We start from the raw sequence: 24,236 nt of genomic DNA on the forward strand, positions 1-24,236 counted from the left end.
CTCAGGACCTGAACCCAAGCCAAGGCTGGACTGTAGCAATATAGTGAGACTCTATCTCAAACCTTAAATAAAGGGACTAGAAAGATAGTTCAGCAGTTAAGAGTACTTGCTGCTCTTCCAGAAGACCTGGGTTCTATTCCTAATGTCCACATAGCAGTTCAACAACCATCTGTAACTCCAGTTCTAGAGATTCCAGTGCCCTCTTCTGGCCTCCACATCAGGCACACATATGGTGGTAAACAGACATACATACAGGCAAAACACCAATACACATAAAATAAAAATAAAAAAAATCTAAAACTACATTTGGAAGGGATTTGGAGAAATAGAAGATCCAATATCAGTTAAGCAAGTGATTAGAAGTAAAATATACACACGGGGGCTGGAAAGATAGCTTAGCAGTTAAGAGCACTGGCTGCTCTTCCAGAGGACCCAGGTTCAATTCCCAGCACCCAGATGGCAGATCACAACTGTCTATAACTCCAGTTCCAGGGGCTCTGATACCTTCACACCAATGCATATAAAATAAATTTGAATAAATTATTTTTAAAAAAAGAAGTAAAATACACACACACATTTAAGGCATCAAGAACTAGCCACTGGGGGCTGGAGAGATGGCTTAGAGGTTAAGAGTACTGGCTGCTCTTCCAGAGGTTCTGAGTTCAATTCCCAGCAACCTCATGGTGGCTCACAACTACGAATAATGAGATCTGTTGCCCTCTTCTGGCCTGCAGGAATATGTGCAGGCAGAACACTGTATACATAATTAATAAATAAATAAATCTTAAAAAATAAAGTGAAGCAAAGAAGAAGAGGAGGAGGAAGAAGAGAAAGAAAGAAGGAAAGAAAGAGCCACTGAGTTGCCAAGTTAAAGGACCAGACATTCATATCAGGGCAGTTTCAGGTGGCCAGACTCCAATTCAGACCTTCAAAGTCCAAAGAACACACCAGAACTCATCACTATTTTATCCTGCAGACTTGTGATATCACAGGGTCAGCCATTTTTAGACCCTTTAGTAACACAGTATGCAATCAGAGAACCTGCTAAGCTCCAACTTCCCTGGAAGGTTGCCTGCCACAGCTCCTGACGGTGACGCACTCTCTCAGGTCTGGTGTTTGGTGGTTCTCACCCTTAGCCTGATCCTCAGATGCAAGTTCCAACCCGGGGAAGTAAGGAGGACCAGCACCTGTCCTACCTAATCATTTCCGGGGACAGGGCTCAACCTGGGTCCTCATAGGGCACATCAGGGAATCATGTCTCTGTATCTCTGATTCCCCTGCCAGGCAGAAACCGCTGACTCAAAAATCCATTCCAGGCATTAGAGCCTGGCTGGCAGGGTAACCCCAGCAGTTAGAAATGTGCCTGGGGCTCTATATGCCACAGCATCCTCCTTCAAGGAGCTGAGAAGCCCCATTCCATATGAATGCCCTTTGAGCACAGTCTTACAGTTTCTATTGCTGTGAAGAGACACCACGACCATAGCAATTCTTATAGAGGAAAACATTTACCTGCGGTGGCAGTTTATAGTACAGAGGTTTAGTCTATTAATCATGACAGCACTCAGAAGGCTCAGGCAGGAGGATGGTAAATTCAATGCCAGCTTGTGCAATAAGATGGAAAAAAAGGTGGGGGGACAGCTAGATCAGACAGATGGTTCAGCAAGTAAACATATTTGTCACCAGACAATGCAAGTCTGATGACCTGACTCAATCCCTGGAACTCTGTGACAGTGAAGGGAAAGAGCAAACTCCACAGGGCAGTCCCTGACCCCCACACACGCCATGGCCTGTGTTCCCTCACCAACTCCACAGGGCAGTCCCTGACCCCCACACACGCCATGGCCTGTGTTCCCTCACCAACTCCACAGGGCAGTCCCTGACCCCCACACACGCCATGGCCTGTGTTCCCTCACCAACTCCACAGGGAAGTCCCTGACCCCCACACATACCATGGCCTGTGTTCCCTCACCAACTCCACAGGGCAGTCCCTGACCCCCATACATACCATGGCCTGTGTTCCCTCACCAACTCCACAGGGCAGTCCCTGACCCCCACACATACCATGGCCTGTGCCTCCCCTCACACGCACACCATGGCTTGTGTCCCCCTCAAAACAATAACAAATTTAAACATTTAAAGGGGGGGGGGGCTTGGAAGAGAGGAGAAAAGGAAACTGCAGTCAGGATGTAATACATAAGAGAAGAATAAATAAAAAGAAAAAGAAATAAATTAAAGAGAAGCCAAGCATGGTGGCACACACCGTCAGTCCCAACATTTGGGAGACAGAGGCAGAGACAGGCAGATCTACGTGAGTTCAAGGCCAGCCTGGTCTACTAAGCAAGTTCCAGGACAGTCAGGGCTACACAGAGAAACCCTGTCTTGAAAAAAAAATTTAAAAAAAACAGAGCTCTGGATGTAGTTTAGTTGGTAGAGTGCTTGCCTAGCATGTACAAAGCCATGATCCTCAGCCCTATATATACTAGGTGTGGTAGTTTATAGATCTAATCCTAGCACTTGGGAGTAGAGACAAGAAGATCAAAAATTCAAGGTTATCCTCCACTACATAGCTAGTTCCAGGCCATTCTTGGATATGAGAAGACCCTATCTCAAAGTGGATGGCTTGGCTGAGGATATGGCTGTATGGGAGAATGTTTGCATGGCATGTGAAAGAACCTGGACCTAATTATCAGTACTATTAGGGAAGGGAGGAAGGGAGGAAGGGAGGGAGGGAGGCAGGAAGGGAGAGAGGGAGGGAGGCAGGGAGGGAGGGAGGGAGGGAGGAGAGAAAGGTAAAAACTGAGCATGTAACTCAGTGGCCAAGCTCTTGCCCAGCACAGCAGAGGACCTGAGTTCACTCCCAGAGCACCCCTGCCTTGCTTTGCTTTCTATTGCTGTGATAAAACTCTATGACCAAAAAACAACATGGGGGGTGGGGAAAGGATGCCTCTCATCTTACAGCTACAGCCTATCGTGAAGAAAAGTCAGGGAAAACGCACAAAACAGGACCTGAAGCAGAAGTCAGGGAGGAACCCTGCTCACTGGCTCGTTCTCCATGCTTGCCCAGCGTGCCCTCTTAGACCACTCAGGACCACCTGCCCTCCCACGTCCATCGCCAATCAAGAGAATGCCCCACAGACCTGCCCACAGACCAGTCTGATGCAGGCGCTGTCTCAGTTGAGGCTCCTCTTCCCAGATAACTCCAGCTTGTGTCAAGTTAACAAAATACTGACCAGCACACTCCCCACTCCCACCTACCCACCCCCAAAGTAAGCTGGATATCTGTCTGTGGTCCCAGGTATTTGAGGGCATGGGTGAGAAAGGAGGCTTCCAGCCTGGGCAACAGAGCAAGACCCATCTCAGAAATAAGAACAGGGCTGGAGAGATGGCTCAGCTGGTAAAGGCTAGGCTCCCAACCCAAGTGTCAGAGAGAGCAACAGTCAGCACAGTAGAGAGAGGGAGTCAGAGGATGACGCTCCCATGGAGAGGAGGCAGGAACAAGTGTACTAGAGTACCTGGGCCTGTGGCTTGGCAAGGCAGAAGCACTCCTCTGGAGCCTCTTCGGAAACATAATCTGCCACATATTAATTTAATGGGAATCTGCCCCAGGAAATTGGCGCAGCTCCTAATGTTCACAGGCCCACTTCAAGACAAGGACACGGGGCTGACTCAGGTATCTGTTTGCACACTAGGGTGGCAAAGGTGAATCCCTACAAAGTCTGATGTTTGTTGAAGGGTTTGTCCATGCGGGTCAGAGGGCCAGAGGGCAACACTTGCACCAGAAAAATGTAGCATGACTCACGGACTGGGATCCTGATCTGGACAGAAAGGAGCAAACAAGTTGAGCTCCAGACCGGTATTCATGTCTCTGTTTCCTGACCGTGGACATAACGTGACCAGTCATCTTACACGCCTGCAATCATGCCTTCCCCACCATGATGGACTTCACCTCATCAAACCGTGAGCCCAAATAAACCGCCCCTTCTGTAAGTTGTTTTCTGTCAGCCTTCAGGTCAGTGACCAGAAAAGGGACTAATACAGAGGGTGAGCGCAGCTGCTCTGATGGCAGTAGCCATGCCAGGCCTGAGGAAATTGGTCTACACAGCAAAGCTACATGTTCAGGGCCATGCCAGGCCTGAGGAGTTTGTTCTACACAGCAAGGCTACACATTCAGGGTCACAGCTGATGGGGCAGTGACAGCCACATCCTTGACCTTTAATTTATCAAGCAGTTCCAAGGGACACATGTCCACATGGTTCCCTGAAGCTCTTCTGCTGGCTTCCCAGGAAAGGCCACACTGCTGCCTGCCCACCCCCTCATTCCACCCCCTCTCACTGATATACTCTTTTGGTTTGGTTTGGTTTGGTTTGGTTTTCAAGATAGGGTTACTCTGTGTAGCTTTGGAGCCTGTCCTGGTACTCTCTCTTTAGCCCAGGCTGGCCTCAAACTCACAGAGATCCACCTGCCTGTCTCCCACCACTAAGTGCTGGGATTAAAGGCATAGACCACCACTGCCTGGCCAGAGACAGGGTTTCTTTGTGGAGTCTTGACTGTCCTAGAACTAGCTCTATAGACCAGGCTGGCCTCGAACTCAGAGATCCACCTGCCTCTTTCCCTTCCAAGTGCTGGGATTAAAGGTGTGAGCATCACCACCTTGCTCTACTTAAGATCTTACTGGGGGGGGGCTGGAGAGATGGCTCAGAGGTTAAGGGTACTGCCTGCTCTTCCAAAGGTTCTGAGTTCAATTCCCAGCAACCACATGGTGGCTCACAACCATCTGTAATGAGGTCCGATACCCTCTTCTGGCCTGAGGGCATACACACAGACAGAATATTGTATAAATAATAAATAAATAAATAAATAATTTAAAAAAAAAAGATCTTACTGGGGATGGTGGGCCACCCTGTGTTGTCTGGGACTGATATTCTCCTGGGACGTGGCACTTTCACGCTAAAACTGGGAGAGCCTCTATCAAATAGGAATCAGCTGGTTGCTCTGTGGCCTAAGCATGTTTGGGACCCCAGACAAGAGAATGAAGCAAGCACCAGGGCCAGGCCTGTCGCTTGAGAATTATAAATCACACCTCACAAAAAGAGACAACAGAAATGTCCTGTAAGGCTGGCAAAATGGCTCAGTGAGTAAAGGTGCTTGCCACCAAGCCTGACGGATGACCTGAGTTCAAATCCCAGGACCCACATGGTAGAGTGAAAGAACAAACTCTCACAAGCTGTCGTCTGACCTCCCCACACACACATGCTGTAACATGCGTATATATGTGTGCACACACACAACCAACTAATGTAGGGGCTAGAGAGATGGCTCAAAAGTTGAAAGCAGGGAGCCGGGCGGTGGTGGTGCACGCCTTTAATCCCAGCACTCGGGAGGCAGAGGCAGGCAGATCTCTGAGTTCGAGGCCAGCCTGGTCTACAAGAGCTAGCTCCAGGACAGGCTCTAGAAACTACAGGGAAACCCTGTCTCAAAAAACCAAAAAAAAAAAAAAAAAGAAAGAAAAGAGCTAGTTCCAGGACAGGGTCTAGAAACTACAGGGAAACCAGGTCTCGAAAAACAAAACAAAAAAACAAAAAAACAAAAAAAACAAAAAAAAAAAGTTGAAAGCACTTGCTGCTCTTTCAGAGGCCCCAAGTTTGGTTTTCAGCACCCACATCCCGATGGCTCACAACTGTCTATCAGGCCAGCTCCAGGGAAATCAATGCTTCTGACCTTCCTTAAATACCTGCTCTCACATACACAACCCTTCTCATATGCACATAATTTAAAATAAGATAAAAACTTTAAATCATATTAGTTACTTTTCTATTGATGAAAACATCAAGACCAAGGCAATAATAAAGGTTCCAGAGGGTTAGAGTTCATAATGGTGGAGCCAAGGCATGGCAACAGAAGCAGGAAGCTGAGGGCTCACATCTGAACCACAGACAGGAAGCAGGGAGAGAGAACTAGGAATGGTGCAAGATTTTCAGACCTCCAAGCCACCCTCAGTGACGCACTTCCTCCAGAAAGACTGTCAACCGGGGGGCCAAGTATTCAAATGCCTGAAACTATACAGGACATTTAACATTCAAACCACTACTAAATTTAATTTAAAAAAAAATAAGAAAGGGGCTGGAAAGGTAGCTCAGGGCTTGAGAGCACTGGCTGTCCTTCCAGAGGACCCAGGTACAGTTCCCAGAACCCACATGGCAGCTCATAACTGTTTGTAACTCCAGTTCCAGGGGACCTGACACCTTCACACAAACACACAAGCACATGCAGGCAAAACACCAATGCACATAAAAATAAAATAAAAATGTTTTTAAAAATTAAGAAAAAGAAATGTCCAGGGGCTGGAGAGATTGCTCAGTGGTTAAGAGCACTGGCTGCTCTTCCAGAGGACCTGGGTTCAATTACCAGCACCCATATGGCAGACACTCACAACTGTCTGTAACTCCAGTTCCTGGGATCCAATACCCTCAAACAGACAAATATGCAGACAAAAAAGATGCACATAAAATAAGAATAAATAAATTTTATTTATTTTTTATATTATATTTATTTATTATGTATACAATATTCTGTGTGTTTGCCTACAGGCCAGAAGAGGTTATCAGATCTCATTTTTAGATGGTTGTGAGCCACCATGTGGTTGCTGGGAATTGAACTCAGGACCTTTGGAAGAGCAGGCAATGCTCTTAACCACTGAGCCACCTCTCCAGCCCCATAAATAAATTTTAAAAAAGAAAAAATGTCATAATAAGCATATCCTCCTTAGCTGGGTGGTGACACAGATTCAGAATTTACCTACTGAGGAAGCTGAGGCAGGAGGATCACACATTCAAGGCCTCCCTGGGCAACTTAGCAAAACTCTGTTCAAAATATAGAGCATGGGACTGGAAAGATGACTCCACGGCTAGGAGCTACTCTTGTCAGGGGACTGGAGATGGGTTCCCAGCCCCCACATGGCTGCTCACAACCACCTGTTACTCCAGTTCCAAGGGATCTGATGCCTTCTTCTGACTCCATGGGCACCAGGCACACACATGATGCACAGACATACATATAGGCAAAATACCCATTCACATATAATAAAAATAGGTAAGTCCTTTTTTATATTTAAATGCAGAGTGTAGAGGCAACGAGATGGCTCAGCAGGAGATAGCACTGCTGGCAAGCCTGACAGCCTGAGTTCAGTCCCCAGGACCCACACAGGAGAAAGAGAACTGTTTTACTTGTCCTCTGACCTCTGCCCACTCGTGTGCCATGGCATGCACACACCCCCACTTCCACTCCTTCCACAAATAGATAAAAGCATATAAAACAAAGTAGTCCTTGGACTGCTGAGGCAGCTCGAAGGGTAAAGGTATGTGCTGCCAAGCCTGGCGACCTGAGCTTGAGCTGGTAACCCATGTGTTGATCTGTGTGACCTGGGAGTAGGTGTGGCGAGGAGTCACCAGTCGAGGACTCCGGGTCTGGGGCCAGGAGCAGCTGGCTGGCTGGGTGTGGACAGAGAAGGGGACATCTGGGTGGGGAGGTGGCAGTGAAAAGGCCTGGACAGGGCGAGGTGCTCCAGTAGAATCGTGCGCGCTCCTCTTGTGGAGAGTCATGGTGTTCTCACATTCTATATCACAGGAATCCTGAGGATAGACCTGGTAGCAGTAACAGGAAGGGAAATCATCCAAAGTGCCCAGGACAGGAAACTGTCCCTGAGGAGTCAGAGGAGGGTGGTGGCCTCAGGGCTGTGGCTTTGAGTCCATGCTAGTCTCTATGGCCCCTGCCCTCTCCACTGGGGTCTTAGTGTCGGCAGCCCCTAGGCTCTAATGGGAGTCAAGAGGAGGCTCCTGAGGCTTCCTGAGGCCGACAGTCTAACTCAGCGAATGGTGAGCCCGAAGATCAGTCTCTGGGGCATGAAGTCAACAAAAAGGGATCCTACACAAGCTCTCCACTAAAGTTCCCAGACTTGGGGAACACAGCAGGCAAGTTGAGAGCCCTCAGCTTGGGGATACCTGGCACTGGGGACTTGACTCCTGCCAGAACACTACTTCTTCAGGCCAGGGCTGTCTGCCTCTCTCTGCCTGTCCCGCAGCCACTCTGACCAAAGAGCACCGTGGGTTGAGGCTGCGGAAGAGGCAAGCGAGCACTGGCACCCAGCCTCACTGTCAACTTACTATAGAGAACTCTACACAGAGACTTTATTGAGACAAGAAAGGGACATATTGTCTTGGGTCCCCCGACTGCCCTGCACGGGTCACTTCTGTAGGAGAACTGTGGAGTTTGACCCACTCATGCGGTGCTCCGCATGGCACTGCCAGGAAGATCTCAATTCATGATTATTTTATAGAGGGGGATGTCAGGCGCCTTGGTAAGTGACGAGAGAGGTGAAGACATCCTTACTGGGTTGACAAGGTTGCTCAATGCTTAAGAGCACTGGCTGCTCTTCTAGAGGAGACAGCTTTAATTTCCAGTACCTGCATGGCTGCTAACAACTTTAAGTTGCAGGGAATTTCATGCCCTCTTCTGGCTTTCCTGGGCACCAGGTACATACACAGACATACATACAGGTAAAACACTCCTGTACATTAAATAAATAAATAAATAAATGAAGAAATACACACATAAGTAAGTAACTCCCTTATACCTGGCCCACATGGCCTCAGGCCTGCAGTTTGCCCTGTGGCCAGAAGGGGACAGCAGTATCCTGCTTAGCTTTTCCAGTTGAGAATCAAGATTTAGATGGTGACAGAGTGAGTTCACAGTAGTTATATATACCCCGCCCTGTTAAGACCAGGGAAAGACTGAGGGCTCCCAAAGATAACCGAAGCAACCCAAATACCCATCTTGCTGCCTGCTACTGCCTACCGGGTTAAGTGTAGAACCTGGCTAGGTTGTGGATGAGGTTAAGATAACCAGTCTGGTTCAATGGTCCATGGTAAGGGCAGCTTCAGCTTCTTGCTTTTGCTGAGACCTCATTACCTTCCAGTAAGCCCTACCCACATCCACAGCCACCCAATCCCTGTCCAGGGCTGCTGCATAACATAACACAGCACAGCATAGCATAGCATAGTGCAGCACAGCACAGCACAGCACAGCATAGCGCAGCACAGCATAGCGCAGCACAGCATAGCGCAGCACAGCATAGCACAGCACAGCATAGCACAGCACAGCATAGCACAGCACAGCACAGCATAGCACAGCACAGCACAGCGCAGCACAGCATAGTGCAGCACAGCATAGCACAGCACAGCATAGCACAGCACAGCACAGCAGCACAGCATAGCATAGCACAGCACAGCATAGCATAACATATTCTTTCCCCAGCAACTCCATACACAGCCCTGGACCCTCTCCAGACCAGTGTCCCCTCGTGCCTCTGTCATCTTGCAATGCTGTTCCCTGTGTCACGATGCTTTACCTTGCTTTTCTGTCCAGCTGAGAGCCCCTGTGGAGTGCTGCCTAACGTCCTCCTGAAACTGTCCTCTGCTAGGGTATTGTCAGCAAGGTGACACTTTTCAGAACATGAATCCCCCAAGGCCTTCTGGTTTGCTGCCTGCGACTCACCTGGCAGGAGCTCCCAGGCCTCCCTTCACATCCTTCATGTCCATAGTGTGACTGTTGAGTCCCTGTGACCTGGAACCACAGCCTTGGGCTACTGCAGAGCCAAGGATCTTGGATTTGGACTTAGGATTCTGTACAATGTCAAGGACAGTTCCCACGTGCAAGGTTGGGGCTGCTGAGGGAAGCTCCCACTCCCTGAGCCCCAGGGGGGCATGCTTGGTCCTTGATTAGGGAAGCCCTGATCCTCTCTATCAGCCTGGGCTGGGCGTCCACAGGGGTTCAGGATTTTCATCATGGGCAGCAGACCAGAGCTCAGGAAGGAAGCAGTATAGTTTCCTTCACCACTCAGGAGCCAGATGGGGTGGTAGAGGAGAATCTGTCTATACTGCTGGAACATGTGAAAGGCAGCCCTGATGTGCCCTTCATTCCATAGATCCATTCCAGAGATCTAAGACAGTCTCTGCTATCAGTTTCTACTGACAGATTCCTTTATCTCAATTATTTAAGCTCTGTCTAATTTAGGGATAATGTCTTTGCTCCACACTGGAGCAGTGAGTTCTGTGTCCATTTAAATGGACTGAAAACCACCTAAGGGCCAGTGTATTTGTCCATTTCTTTTTTTAATATTTATTATGTATACAATATTCTGTCTGTGTGTACGACTGCATACCAGAAGAGGGCACCAGACCTCATTACAGATGGTTATGAGCAACCATGTGGTTGCTGGGAATCGAACCCAGGACCTTTGGAAGAGCAGGCAATACTCTTAACCTCTGAGCCATCTCTCCAGCCCCGTATTTGTTCATTTCTATTGCTGTGATACAACACCATGTTCAAGGAAACTTATAAAAGAAAGACTTTATTTGGAGTTTACGGTCTTAGAGGATTAGCGTTCATGATGACAGGAGAGGTAGCAGTGTCTCCAGTGGCCATTGAAAGCTCCCATCTTTAACCTCAACTAGGAGGCAGAGAACAAACTGGGAATAGCGGGCATCCCTGAAAACCTCCAAGCCTGCCCCATGACACACCTCCTCCAACACGGCCCCACCCGCTAAACCTTAGTCTTAGTTACCATTCTGCTGCTGTGAAGAAACATCAAGGTAGCTCAGAAGAGAAAGCATTTTAAATGAGGGCTTGATTACAGGTCTCAGAGGGCTACATGAGGGAGTGTAGTGACAGGCAGGCAGGCAGGCAGGCAGGCAGGCAGGCAGGCAGGCATGGTGCTGGAGTAGCTAAGAGCTTACATACTGATCCACAGGTGGAAGGCAGAGAAAGCGCCAGACTGAGCCTGGAGTGGGCTTTTGAAACCTTATAGCCCACCCCCAGTGATAGGCTTCCTGCAACAAGGCCACACTTTCTGATCGTTTCCAAACAGTTCCAATTATTCAAACATACGAGCATATTGGGGTCCATTCTCATCCAAACTACCACAGTGTACATTCTAGTCTCCAGAGACCATCAGGTCATGAGGACTAGAACCTAATCAATGGATAATCCTTAGATGAATTCCCAACCTGACAGTATTGGGAAGTATGAGGTAGGAGATGGGGAGGAAGTGGGTTGCTGGTGGGGATATCCTTGGAGCTACATCTGAACCTGCCCCCTTCCTGTATGCCCCTGTCTTCTGTGCCATCTGTGCCATGGTGTATGTATGTATTGTTAGAGGACAACTTTGCGGAGCCAGTCACTACTTCCACCATATGGATTCAGAGGATCGAACCCAAGTTATCAGACTTGCACGGCAAGCACTTTGACTTGCCGAGCTATCTTGCCAGTTACAAAAATTGACCTTTTTTTTGACACGGAGTTTCACTATGCAGCCCGAGCTGACCTTGAACTCAATTCATAAACCAGGCTGGTCTTGAACTCATAAATATCCACCTGCCTCTGCCTCCCATATATCAGGACAAAGTCTGGTGCCACTATGCCCAGAAACATGGCCATTATTCCCTGTGCTTTTTAAAAAAACTTTCTATTTTGAGATAATTTTGACTTACAGAAGTTTTGCGAAAATAGTATCCAGTTCCTGCTTCCCTTTATATTAACCCAGTTTCCCCCATAAGTTAGCATCTTATGTAACTACAGAACCATTGTCAACAGCAAGAGATTAACCTTAGCACAATGCTAGGAACTTGATACAGACTTGGGATTGGGCTAGTTTCCCACATGGGTCAACCTCCTCCAGTGTGTAACTCTGAACCCATGCACTTAGTGCCCATTTCTCTTTGGGCTCCTCCAGTCTCTGAGAGTTCACAGCCTGTTTTTCTGTTTTTATTTTCTAATGAGCACGTCTATGTGTAAGAGCTAATGCATGCAGGTGCCCATAGAAGCCAGCGGAGGGCATCAGACACCCTGCAAATGTTACAGAAAGTTATGGCAGCAGTGTCTGTTGGTGATGGGACTGAACACTGGTCTTAGGTCCTAAATCCTCTGCAAGGGCAGTAAGTGCTTCTAACCCATGAGTCATCTCACCTCTCTTGCCAACCCCATGTCTGTAATACTGGGGCTGGATCCCAGTAACTAACACATGCTAGACAAACACTTGATTGCTGAGCTACTTCCCTGCCCTTGTTTTGCCTTTTGCATTTTGTGGCAGGTTCTTGTTAGGGCTGAACTACCTCAGTAGTTCAGGGAGGCCTTGAACTTGCAATCCTCCAGCTCCAGTCTTCCAAATAGCTGAGATGACACACTTGCACCTCGAGTCTGGCTATAGCCTTTACTTCTTCACCTCAACCATGTACAGCTTGGGTTCTGGAACCCTGACTAGGGGCAGTGAGGAAGGACTGACAGACACATGTACAGGAAAAGCTGGGATTAGGTGAGCTGGGATCTCTGATTTAAAAGGCACAGCACCCAGGAGGCTCAGGGTGCTTATTACAGAGTTGAACAGGGAAGTGGGTTATTACATACAAATAAGCAAGGAGGCAGGTTTAATTAATCTCAGTAGGAACAGTCTCTGTAGGGGAGCAGTCTTTGGGACTGGTGGGACTACTGTGAACATTTTTTTTACATTGCTAATATTCACATTCAAACCAGAGGGGCTGGAGAGATGGCTCAGCAGTTAAGAGCACTGGCTATTCTTCCAGAGGTCCTGAGTTCAATTCCCAGTAACCTCATGTGGCTCACAGCTATCTGTCTAGCACCTTCTTCTGGCCTGATGGCATACATACAGACCAGAATATTACTGTATACATAATAAACACATTCAAAGCAGAGGATGGCTTTGCTGTCCCCCTGAGCCTCATCCGGGTAAGGCTTTGCCACTCACATGGGCCTGAGGTACTGGGGTCTTTAACATGGCTATGCCCATGTCAGCAAGACACATTCAATCAGGACTTCATTCTCTCCCTATACTTCTCCATACTTTTGTTTTAAGACAATCTCACTGTGTAGCTGTGGCTGCGCTGAACCTCATACTGTAGACCAGGATGGCCTTGAACTCAGAGACCTGCCTGCCTCTCCTCTGGAGTGCTGGGATCAAAGGTGTGTGCCATCTCACCTGCTATCTTTGCTTCTCTGAAGAAAGAAATGAGAACAGACACAAAGTTTCACATTCCAGGAGTATGGTCACTGAACCATTGTATTTCTCCTTGTGGAACTATGTGGCAGATTAAAACAAACACAGAGCCTTCCTTTGGGTGGTTTCAGCAAACCCACACTTTGCCAGGCAAATTCCACACATGAAACAGGTTGAACTGCAGGTGTGCTGGCGACACCACATGAGGCTTATAGTCTTCCTGGAGTTCAGAGCAGCTTCCATGGGTCCCACACACCCTCAGCAATTTAATCTCTGAGTTCAGGACCCGAGACAGGTTATACAACTAGAAACAGGTCAGGCATGGTGGTACATGCTTTTAATCCTAGCAGAGAAGTAGAGGCAGGAAGGATTTCTGTGCATTTAAGACCAGAATGTTCTGTACAGCAAGCTCCAAATTAGTCAGGGCTACAAGGTGAGACCTTATCTCAAAACAAAACAAAACTGGCAATGATTATCAATCACCCTTTGTGAACAGTTTAGACTGGGGTGAGGGTACCTAGAAGGGCCTTACACGAATTGCCATTAAGTAATAGAACTTGCTAACTGGCTTGCAAAGTCTATTGCACATTAAATTCTTTTTTTAAAAAAGGCAAATTATGTATGCTGAATGCAGTGGCCCATGATTTTAATCCCAGAACAGGCAAGTAGGAGGCAGGTGGATCTCTGTGAATTCAAGGACAACCAGATCTAGGCAGAGTTCCAGTACCGCCTGGGATACAAAGAACAGACCCTGACTCAAAAACAAAACAAAATAAAACAAAACAAAAGTATGTGGTATGTGGGAGCCCACATGCGCCTCAGTTTCCATCTGGGGTCATTACTGACTTAAAGAAGTCATTTGAACTCAAGCTTGCTTGCCTGCTCTGCTTTTTCCTTAAGGGCTGTGAGAAAGTTCTGATTAAGCCCATGGGCTGGTGTGTGGCAGCCAGAGGCACTCCTCGTTAGAGATTAGAAGCTGCTTAGCTAAATAGGATAATGCACCAGCTTGAGCTGCCTCCCAAGGACAGTGCTCTTTTTTCTGCATTTTGCCTGTAGTGTATATGCTGGCTGAGAAATAAACTCGGGGTGTTTGTATTTCCCTTCAGTCCTCCCGGTTTATCCTATGTTTCTGTCTTTATTTCTCTTAATCTAACTTTTCCTCAGCCTCAGCACCCCCTCCCAGAGAACCCCCAGCCAATTTCTGCTGGAGTGGGCTCTGACAGTGGTGGTGGGGGGGTCGGGGAGAGGTGCCTACAGGTAAGTACAGGCGTGTAATCCCCTGGGAACTGTTGTTTCAGATGGTTGCGAGCCATCCTGTGGGTGCTGGGAATCAATCGCTGAGCCATCTCTCCAGCCCCAGTCTATTTCAAATTAAAAGCAAGTCCTACAGGTTTTCCCTTTCGTCCCACTGTCATGCCACGTGTGAAATTCCAAAGTCCTTTGTGAGTCTGTTTCTCGACCTGGACTGCGCCTGAAACTGACAGTGTAGTGAGCTCAAAGCAAACCTTAGTAGCCATGCCTGCGAGCAGGGACTGGAAGAGCGGCCATAAGGGGTTGAATAGCAGAGAGGGGAGGGAAGTGCAGAAACCGGGCCAAAGCAATCGCCCAAAGTCCCGCACGAGGCCTTCGAGAGCCGCCCTTCCAAACGAGCACAGCTGCCGTCGCCTAGCCCGAGCCCCTCTCCCGGGCTTCTGGAAATAGCAGTGCACACAGACACAGCCTAGAAATTCCAGGACCGTTCACTTCCGCTAGACCGACCCCAAATAGCCCTTTCCGGCAAAGGCAAGACCAGGTTGGAGGCCAGCTCCCGAGGTGGGCGTGGTCTGAATAAGCCGCGCCCTTCGCTCGGCCTCGCGTGCACAGCGACGGCCTATTGGTCCTGCCTTCGTGACGTCTTTCCGGGGCGGTCCGGGTGGGGCCCGGCGCTCACCCCCAAGCTGAGTTAACTGGGTGTCGCTGCGGTCCACGTCCCCGCGCGGGGCTGAATCGCTGAAGTGGCTGCACTGCGGAGCGAGGGCCACAGGCCTGCCGCGCCCGGGTAAGCGACCGGCGCTGCCGGCCAGGGGACCGTCAGGAAGGTCTCGTGAACCGTTTGGGGATGGACAGCGAGGTGCGGGGCGGAGAAGGGATGAATGGGAATCCGGTGTGCTAGGCGGTGAGGCATGGAAGCGAGGAGAAGGGAGGAACGGGCCGAGCTCTTGGAGGAGCATGGATGCGCAGGAGGAGGAGGTGGGCTGACGGCGATCGCCAGCCTGAGAGAGCCCAGGCTGGGCAGTTTGTGAACATTCTATGAACACTTTGAGAGTAGGCGAGTCCTGGATCAGTCAGTACCCTAGAAGGTGTTGGTCTCAGAAATAGTTGACCCTTTGGGTGACTCAGGCCTGCTCCCCAAATTCTTTGTACCTGCGTGTGAGGAAAATCCATCCTACTCCTCTTTTGCCTACTTGTCTGCCTACCCCGTGGCCGCTAGCTCGTGCACTAGCGGTCTGGCTGGTGCTTCGGAGTCCGACTAGAACTTGCATTACTTATGCCCCCACCCCCAGGAAGCAGCTCCAGTTTTTCGGTAAAATCAACCAGCAAAGTGCTTAAAGTATAGGTTTCCATTTATAAATTAGACATGCCTAATGGACAGCGAAATATCAGAACTGCTGGCGTGGTGAGCTTTAAGACAGTAGACCTTTGGCACTTTATTAGTCAGACCTGAACTTCCAGAAACCTGGAGCTAAGCAGTGTAATTAAGATACTGTTGATGTTCTGGGGACATGGGCTCATGTCAGTCCCATGGACACATCCTTTAGATCATAGGGTAGTGACATATGTAAGTCCACACAGATGATGTGTCAGGATTAGGTGGCTCTAGTTTGTCTTGTACTAGCTTTCTCAATCCCTGTTGCTTGGAGTAGAGATGGGGCCTGCTGATAAAGGGTTACTAGTGGTCATTGCCAAGTCTGTACTTCTTGTATGGAATCTGTGTATGTTAGAAAAAGAAGTTCAGCAATTCGAGGTCTAGTTCTATGTGATTTGTTTATAGCAATCCATACATCTCGGTTCATAAAGGAGTAAAGAGTCAAGGAAGATTGAGAATGCAAGATATCAAACACCAGAGGAGCTGGGAGGCATCTTAAGGGCACAGTCTAGGAAAGGAATGCCGTTAACACTTGGGGACTCAGACACGTCACCTGGCTGAACTTTGGTAGGAGCAGTCCAGGAAATAAAGACTTAAAGTCTTGTGTGTATAGACATTGCCCTGTGGTCTAAAGGATTTGCCCATGTGGCAGATGGGAATTTGGAGCGTTAGATACTGGCCTTCTTGTGTGAGCTGGCAAAGGGCGCACTGCTGCTTATTCCCTGCAGATTCCTGGGGAACTGATTCCCAGAGAGGAGGGACTCTCGGCGCCATCTGCCTATCCTAGTCTCAGACTTAACACTTAGTTTTTATTTTCGTTTTCTTTCTTCTTTATGTGTATGGGTGTTTTATCTGCATATCTGTCTGTGTACTGCATTTGTTTAGTGCCCCGAGGGCAAGAAGAAGCTGTCAGATTCTCTGGGACTAGAGTTAACAGACTGTCATTAGGCTATGTAGGCCTATAACCTCAGCACTGGGGAAAAAGAGGCAGGGGAATGGGAGGGAGCTCTCTGGCCAGTCAGTCTAGTCAACTTGTCAAGTTTCAGTGGGTTCATCAAGAGACCCTGTCTCAAAGTATGTAATCTAATATAATAGATAATATATGGGAGGTGGCTGAAGAGATGGCTCAGGAGTTAAGAGCACTTTTATTTTTTTTTAAATATTTATTTATTATGTATACAATATTCTGTCTGTGTGTATGCCTGCAGGCCAGAAGAGGGCACCAGACCTCATTACAGATGGTTGTGAGCCACCATGTGGTTGCTGGGAATTGAACTCAGGACCTTTGGAAGAACAGGCAATGCTCTTAACCTCTGAGCCATCTCTCCAGCCCCTTAAGAGCACTTTTAGAAAAATATTTAAAAATATTTTTGCCAGGCAGTGGTGGTACACGCCTTTAATCCCAATACCAGGGACAGAGGCAGTCAATTCTCTGTGTGTTCAAGGCCAGCCTGGTCTACAGAGCTAGTCCTAGGACAGCCAGGGCTACGCAGAGAAACCCTCTCTCTCTCTCTCTCTCTCTCTCTCTCTATATATATATATATATATATATATATATATATATGTGTGTGTGTGTGTGTGTGTGTGTGTGTGTGTGTGTGTGTGTGTATGTATGTGTGTATGTATGTGTATATGTTTATATATATTCACATTCATATATGGGTGTTTTGCCTCCATGTATGTCTGTGCACCATGTGCATGCAATTCCTGGAGTGACCTGAAGAGGGCATTGGATTTCCCACGACTTGAGTTACAAATGGCTGTGAATCACCATGTGGTACTGGGAATCTAACCCTGATCTTGTGGAAGAACATCCATTGCTCTTAACTGCTGAGCCATCTTTCCAGTGAGGTTTTACACTGTTCATGGCGACACATGCTTTTAATCTCAGCACTTGGGAAGCAAAGGCAGGCAGATCTTTGTGAGTTCAAGGCCAGCCTGGTTCACATAGCTTGTTCTAGGCCAGCTACGAATATACTGTGAAACCTAGTCTCAAAACAACAAACAAAATAGATGAGTTCTCAGTATAAGTCCCTGTCTTGGAACTTGTTATGTAGATCAGGGTGACCTAGAACTTTTGACTATCCTCCTGCCTTTGCTTCTAGAGTACTGGGATTCCAGGTATACACTGCCATACCTGGGTCTTCATACAGATAATGAGAATACTGAGGTCCAAACTCTGACTTAAGGCTCCCTAAAGTTCTCGAGTCAAGACTTCTAAGCACATGAATGTTGTTCTTTTATTAGTCAGTTTGTAAAGGTTAGTGTAGCGCCCCTCTGTAACGTTGTTTTGTTGACCTGGGAGCCCACTCTGTAGCCAGGGTGGTCTCGAACTTGCCTCTTGCCTCTGCTTCCCCAGAGCTGGAATTATAGGCATTTGTCACCATGCCTAACTGTACATGTAATCTTGACATTAAGACAATTCTTTCGCAAAGTGGAGGCAGGACCACGCCAGAAGTCGCAGTACAAGAAGAGCCTTCTTGGCTCTTGTTAGTGGCTAGTTTCTGTTTCTGTGGGAGTGACTTCTAGACACACCCACTGGCTGGAGTAAGTGATAGGAGTGGCACACAGCAGTTTTCCCTGTGGGGCGTTTTAGAGATAGACTTGAGGTACAGCTGCCGCGGTACACTTACGTGTGCATGCATGCACTGCCTGTGTGACTTCCCACCCATGTGGCTGCTTGCTTTCCTGCGTATGACTGGCTGTGTGCAAGGACAGGTCTGTGCAAGTGGGCTTGTGTGTACAGGTGTGTGCATTTCTTCACGATTGTTTTGGATAGCAGGTTTGTGACGATGCTGGCATCATCAGGGCTTGCCACCTGCTAACACCACCTATCCTCTGGAAGGTGAGGAGCTGTTTCTCTAGTCTCCAGGCATTGCCATCTGTTAACGCCTGTCCTCTAGAAGGTGAGGAGCTCCTGAGTATACATTATATGTTCCTCAGTGTAAGCTAAGCCTAATAGCTCACACTTGCAGTCCCAGCATTTGGAAGGCTGGACAAGCTTGAGGCCAGTTTGGGCTGCATAGTGAGTTCCAAGCCAGCCTAGGTTACAGTGTGAGACCTGTCTCAACAGCATGGCTCAGAACACAAGGGCCTGTACTTCTCTTACAGAGGACCTGAGTTTGGGTCCTAGCACTTACATCTAGTGGCTCACAACTGCTTATAATTCCAGCTTCAAGGTAATCCGATGCCTCTGGCCTCTGGGGCAACTGCTCTCACGCATGTGTGCGTGTGTGTGCGCGCACACACACACAGAGATGTACATGAATATGCAAGGTTGAAAAAATTAAAAGAACCTTAAGACCCAGCTCCAACAACTCCTCAGGGAGAGCACAGTCTGCTTAGTGTCTTCTCACAGCAGTACTGTCCTGGGTTCTGCTAAGTTCCAGTTGTCTCCTAGAAAATGGGTTTCCTAACAGATAAATCAAGTAGTTTCTCAAAAATATCTCCAGGTGAGGTCCAGCAAGGTGCCTCAAGGGATAAAGGCACCAGGCCTGCCCCGCGATGGAAGGAGGAGACAGATCTCTGCAGGCCGTTTTGGACCTCCACACATGCTCTGCAGTACGCGTGCACCCAGGCCACACATGCAATTACTTCTTTTAATTAAAAAAAACTGCCAGGTGGTGGCACACACTTTTTAATCCCAGCACTCGGGAGACAGAGGCGGGTAAATCTCTGTGAGTTCGAGTCCAGCCTGGTCTACAAAGCAAGTTCCAGGACAGCCAGAACTGTTACACAGAGAAACCCTGTCTTGAAAACCAAACAACCAAACAAACAGAAATCTCCATGACCTTCCCCCCACATCCATGTGAACTGTCAGCTGCTCTGTGCCACACTGCCTACGCGTCGATGCCTTTCATAGATGTTTCCCAAAGGGATCTATGCCATCATACATGTTATAAAATCATTAAAAAAAATAATCCAAATCTAGTCCTCAAGATAGTCATTGTTGACATTCACTTCCTGATGCACGCTGTGGCCATAAATGTCAAGTAGTTTATACATGGATGGCACAGTATTTACAGAGCCATTCCAGAGCGTGCTACTGTGAAAACTATCTGTGGATCTCTGGTGTGTGTGTGTGTGTGTGTGTGTGTGTGTGTGTGTGTGGTGTACTGTTGTGCTTACCCACGTGATGTGTGTGGAGGCCAGAGGCTGACACTGACATGTCTTCCTTGATCCCCTCTCCACCGGTTTTATGTAGGCAGGGTCTCTCTGAACCTCAAGTTTGCTGTTTCTGCCAACCTAACTCAAAACCCTGGGGCCCATCTGTCTCTGCTCCCACAATGCTGGGCTTACAGGTTCATGTCACCGTGTGAGGCTTTTGCCTGAGTGTTAGGGTTCTGAACTCTGGCCCTTATGCCTGTCCTGTGCAGTAAGCCATCTCCCGGCCTCATTTGTGTATACGATGTTAACCTGGAAGCCACCGTGTAGCCAAGGCTGGCCATGAACTCCTGCTCTTCCTGACTGCACCTCCCAACCACGGAGGCCACAGGCATGTGCCACCAATACTTCCGTCTTTGAACTTCTGTCCACTTCCTCCTTTAGAAAAAGTTCTTTTTTTAAAAAATTTATTTATTTATTTATTTATTATGTATACAATATTCTGTCTGTGTATGCCTACAGGCCAGAAGAGGGCACCAGACCTCATTACAGATGGTTGTGAGCCACCATGTGGTTGCTGGGAATTGAACTCAGGACCTTTGGAAGAGCAGGCAGTGCTCTTAACCTCTGAGCCATCTCTCCAGCCCCTAGAAAAAGTTCTTGAGCCGGAGGGTGGTGACGTATGACTTTAATCCCAGCACTCTGAGAGGCAGAGGCAGGTGGATCTCTGAATTTGAGACCAGCCTGGTCTACAGAGCAAGTTCTAGGATAGCCAGGGCTACACAGAGAACCCCTGATTCGATAAAACAAACAAAAAAAAGTTCTTGTATCAGAATTGGCTTCATCAGAAGTTGTAACATTGACGGTTCTGATGCATGTTCTTTCCCGGCAGGAGCTGCCGAGTGCTGCCCCTCCTGGGCCTCCTCACCGGGTATGTGTCCCTTGCACTTCCTGAGCAACGTTGGCTCTCTTTCAACCTAGGTGTGTCTGGCACCGCAGAGGAGGATCTGCCTCTGTCCTACATGTGCCTCAGCCAATGCCATGGCCTGGGAGTGCCCTGCCCAGCTGCTCTCACCTGCAAAGCCAGACTTAATATGGCAAGTACAGGATGCCAAGCCCACAGCTGCCCAAGGAGGACATCATCAGCCTGGCCTCCCAGTCTGCACTGAGCAGATACCTCTGGTGAGTGTCCCAGGTCCTGCCTGTTTGGGGGACCAGACAGGGAACCTAGGAAGAACCCTAGGGTTTGTAGAGTCAACAGAAAGCCACCCGAGGTGGCCGGAAGCTTTGGAGCCACAGTTGGCAAAGGACTGCTTGTGGGCTATGTTACCTGGGATGCCTACTGTGTGAATAAAGTTTTGCTGGGGGCGGGGGGGACCACAGCCTCTGCCATCCATGGCTGTCTCTTCACTACAGTGGCAGGACTAAGTAGCTGAGACATGGCCTGCATGATCCCCTGTCTAAAATACTTGCTCCCTGGCCCTTTATAGAAAAGGTTGGCTCACCCGCTCCCAGATTTGTAATAAGTAGGCAGCAGGGGGTATATTTAGGAAGCTGAGGCCCTCCCTAGCCACCAGAAGTGCCTGTCACATCTTTTCTCCTTAACCTCACCAGCAGACTTCCAGCCCAGGGAACAAATACCCTGTATCTGTTGGCATCTTTAGGGTGCCAATAGATGAAAGGATTCAAGAACCATCTGAACGCCTTCATCACCATGGCCCAACTGCCTTGCTTGAGCTCACAGCTGAGCCTGAATGCTCCGTGTGAAACCTTCCTCTCAGGTCGCCCTGAGGGATGTTACTGTCTCTTCTCACCATTCTACCTCTCCCTCAGGGCAAACAAATAAGACCCACCCAATACTGGGGAGGAAAAATTTTCACCCTGTTTACAAGGCTTGGCCTTCCCCTTTCTAACTCTGGCTTCAGGGGGAAGAAAGTGGGACTTGTCAGAAGTTGAGACTCAGTGAAATTGGGTCAGGTGCTTTAGGCGATGGGAAGCAAGACACAGGCAGGTTGGCATTTCCCTCATGGCCGCTGACTTGTGTTTTTCCTGGCTCCTGGCCCTGGTCCTGGTCTGAGTACTGGGCTCTGTACATCACTGACCCTGCAGAGCCTGCACAGGAGATGTAGCATGAAGCCCTTGGTCTCTGTGGAGGCCATGTGCTGCTGAGCAAAGGCCTCTGACCACCTTGCCTTTCTCACCCCAGATCCCTGGGCCAAGCAGAAGGCAACTGTGGACAGCCTGAAGGGCTGGTTGGCTCAGAGACCACCAGCCTTGCTTCCAGCTCGCCAGCAAGATGTGGACAGCCCTGGTGCTGGTTTGGATTTCCTCCATGCCCTTATCTAGAAGCCATAGAGTGACTGAGGAGCCGCGTAAGTGAGACTGCTGTGTGACCACCAGGAAGGCCCCAGGAGCCTGAGCCCAGAAGGGAGGCAGCTACCATCCTGCCTTCCCAGGGCGGGGCGGGGCTAGGGTGGAGAGAAGCACAGGTGGGGCCCCAGTGTGACCAAGCAACAAACCCCTTAGACCTGCCCTGTCTTCTGGAGTTCATTTGTTGGAACATCAGGTATTGAATGCGCTTCTGCCCTACGGGGCTCTGAGAATCTCCAGGAATTCCTTCAGACAAGCCTATCCTGAGGCTAATTAGAATTTGAATGTCTGCAGCCACTTTTCTGTACAAATTTTGGGGTGTGCGCACAGGGGCTGAGGTTTACTTTGTTTTCATGGACTAATCATATAATGTGAGCCTTCTGGCCTGATGCTCTAGGGACTGGATCCACTTCCACAATTCTGAAGCCTCCACAGGCTGGAGTCTCAGAATGGGCAAAGGAATCCTTAATTCAGGTGTCATGGGCTCTGGGCAGCTGTGGTCAGCTGTGGAGAGGAGAAAAGGAGACACTGGACTCACGGGTCACTCCCATCAACACCAGGGCTCTGGTTAGAATATGGTGCCAGCCAGCACGTGACCCTGCCTGTGGTTGATAGCATTGTCTTTCTCTCTCCCTTCTGACTTGAAGGACACTTAGTAGCGACCAAGATGTGGCCTAAAGCCGTGAAGCAAAGCGTGCCTAGGAACACAGGTCCGAGGGCTGATAATACAATGACCGAGAGGACAGCCGCAGTGCCGCCTGCTCCTGTCACGCCAACCACGGGGACCTGGGCAGCCAGCCCGAACTCGACCAGAGTGACAGCAGAGATAACAGTGCAGTGGACAAACACGAGCACTCCGACCACCAGAGACGGCACGACAGGCAGTGTGACCTCCAGTTCCCTTGCACCACCTCCATCATCAGGCCCCGCGACTGTGGGGCCATCTCCACCCACCACCACTGCTGGGCTTCCCTCTCTCAGCACACCACATGCAGAAGTGCCAAGTACAGATGCCAGCATATCACCAACAACAGCCACAGTGGCAACAGTGGCCCCACATACCACGACTGTTGCAGCAGGCACCATAAACACAAGCGGTCCCACAAGGACTCTGAGTCCTGCCGAAAGCACACTTACTAACACATCTACCATGAACCCCATCCCCACTTCAGGTGCCCAAACCCCAGGTACCACCACCATCCAGGGGACAACAGAACAGCCAGTGCATAGCACAGCTGGCAGCTCAACACCTGGTCCTTCAAATACCACCCTGGAGTCCACCACCACCCGCTCTGTGGCTTCGACATCCTCGGCAGTAGTGACCACCACCCAGATACAAACCAAGGAGCCAACTGCCAGCACAATGCCAGTGCCTCCTACCAGCCCGACCCCTGAAGTGGAAGCCACATCCCTCACCACGCAGCCAAGCCCTACATTATCTACCCAGGGGATAGGTGGGCCAGGCACACCCCTGACAACAGAGCGGGTGGAGACCAAAGCCACGGCTGGTACTGCCTCTGCTGGGCCAACACCCAGGAACTCCGGGGACCCTAAGGTGCCAACCACAGACTCGTGTCAGCTCAGCACCCAAGGCCAGTACCTAGTGATCACCCCTGAGCCCCTCACCCCATCCTTAGTGAACAAAATGTTGCTTCTGGTGGTGCTCGTTTTTGGGGTGACCCTGTTCATCGCAGTCCTGGCGATATTTGCCCTGCAAGCCTATGAGAGCTACAAGAAGAAGGACTACACGCAGGTGGACTACCTGATCAATGGCATGTATGCCGACTCGGAGATGTGAGCCCGGGAGGCCGGCCTCCTCCATGGCCTTCTGTTTTGTCTCAGACCAAACCAAGTGCTTCCAGATCCTTTTGGTGCAATTTTAGAACTGTGCCAGATGCATAGACACACGGAACTGCTGTCAGACCCACTCCAGGAACAGGAGAGAGCTGCCTTTTCATAGTTATTTTTTTAAACGATCACGTATGCAAGCGTGGCCGCAGTCAAGGGGGCCTGGCCCATTTGGCTGTTGGCATGTGAGATCTTGACCAGAATTAAAAGCAGCGACTGCTCTCC

The 24,236-nt window shown here is 49.2% G+C and overlaps 1 protein-coding gene across 3 annotated transcripts; it reads left to right on the plus strand.

The window, feature by feature from the left end:
• The first annotated feature begins 3,766 nt into the window (after window positions 1-3,766).
• Window positions 3,767-24,236, plus strand: C1H11orf24 (chromosome 1 C11orf24 homolog). 3 transcript variants are annotated; one of them, XM_038315319.1, is made up of 4 exons: window positions 3,767-3,983; window positions 20,686-20,975; window positions 22,000-22,165; window positions 22,811-24,236. In XM_038315319.1, the coding sequence occupies exons 3-4, from the start codon at window positions 22,090-22,092 to the stop codon at window positions 23,959-23,961; spliced, it is 1,227 nt and encodes a 408-aa protein (XP_038171247.1). In that variant the 5' UTR covers window positions 3,767-3,983; window positions 20,686-20,975; window positions 22,000-22,089; the 3' UTR covers window positions 23,962-24,236. The 3 variants fall into 3 exon arrangements, with proteins under 3 accessions (XP_038171247.1, XP_038171239.1, XP_038171230.1); XM_038315311.1 differs by lacking the exon at window positions 3,767-3,983 and adding an exon at window positions 14,974-15,101; XM_038315302.1 differs by lacking the exon at window positions 3,767-3,983 and adding an exon at window positions 14,974-15,101 and having other exon boundaries at window positions 20,775-20,975.

The sequence above is a fragment of the Arvicola amphibius genome, chromosome 1, assembly GCF_903992535.2.
Source record: "Arvicola amphibius chromosome 1, mArvAmp1.2, whole genome shotgun sequence".
Lineage (NCBI taxonomy): Eukaryota > Metazoa > Chordata > Mammalia > Rodentia > Cricetidae > Arvicola > Arvicola amphibius.

What these genes read in the sequence shown, in the direction of transcription:
- C1H11orf24 (XM_038315319.1), top strand. Translation starts at nt 22,090, where the DNA reads ATGTGGACAGCCCTGGTGCTGGTTTGGATTTCCTCCATGCCCTTATCT. An exon ending in TAGAGTGACTGAGGAGCCGC is followed by an intron (nt 22,166 to 22,810) that starts GTAAGTGAGACT and finishes TCTGACTTGAAG; the next exon opens with GACACTTAGTAGCGACCAAG.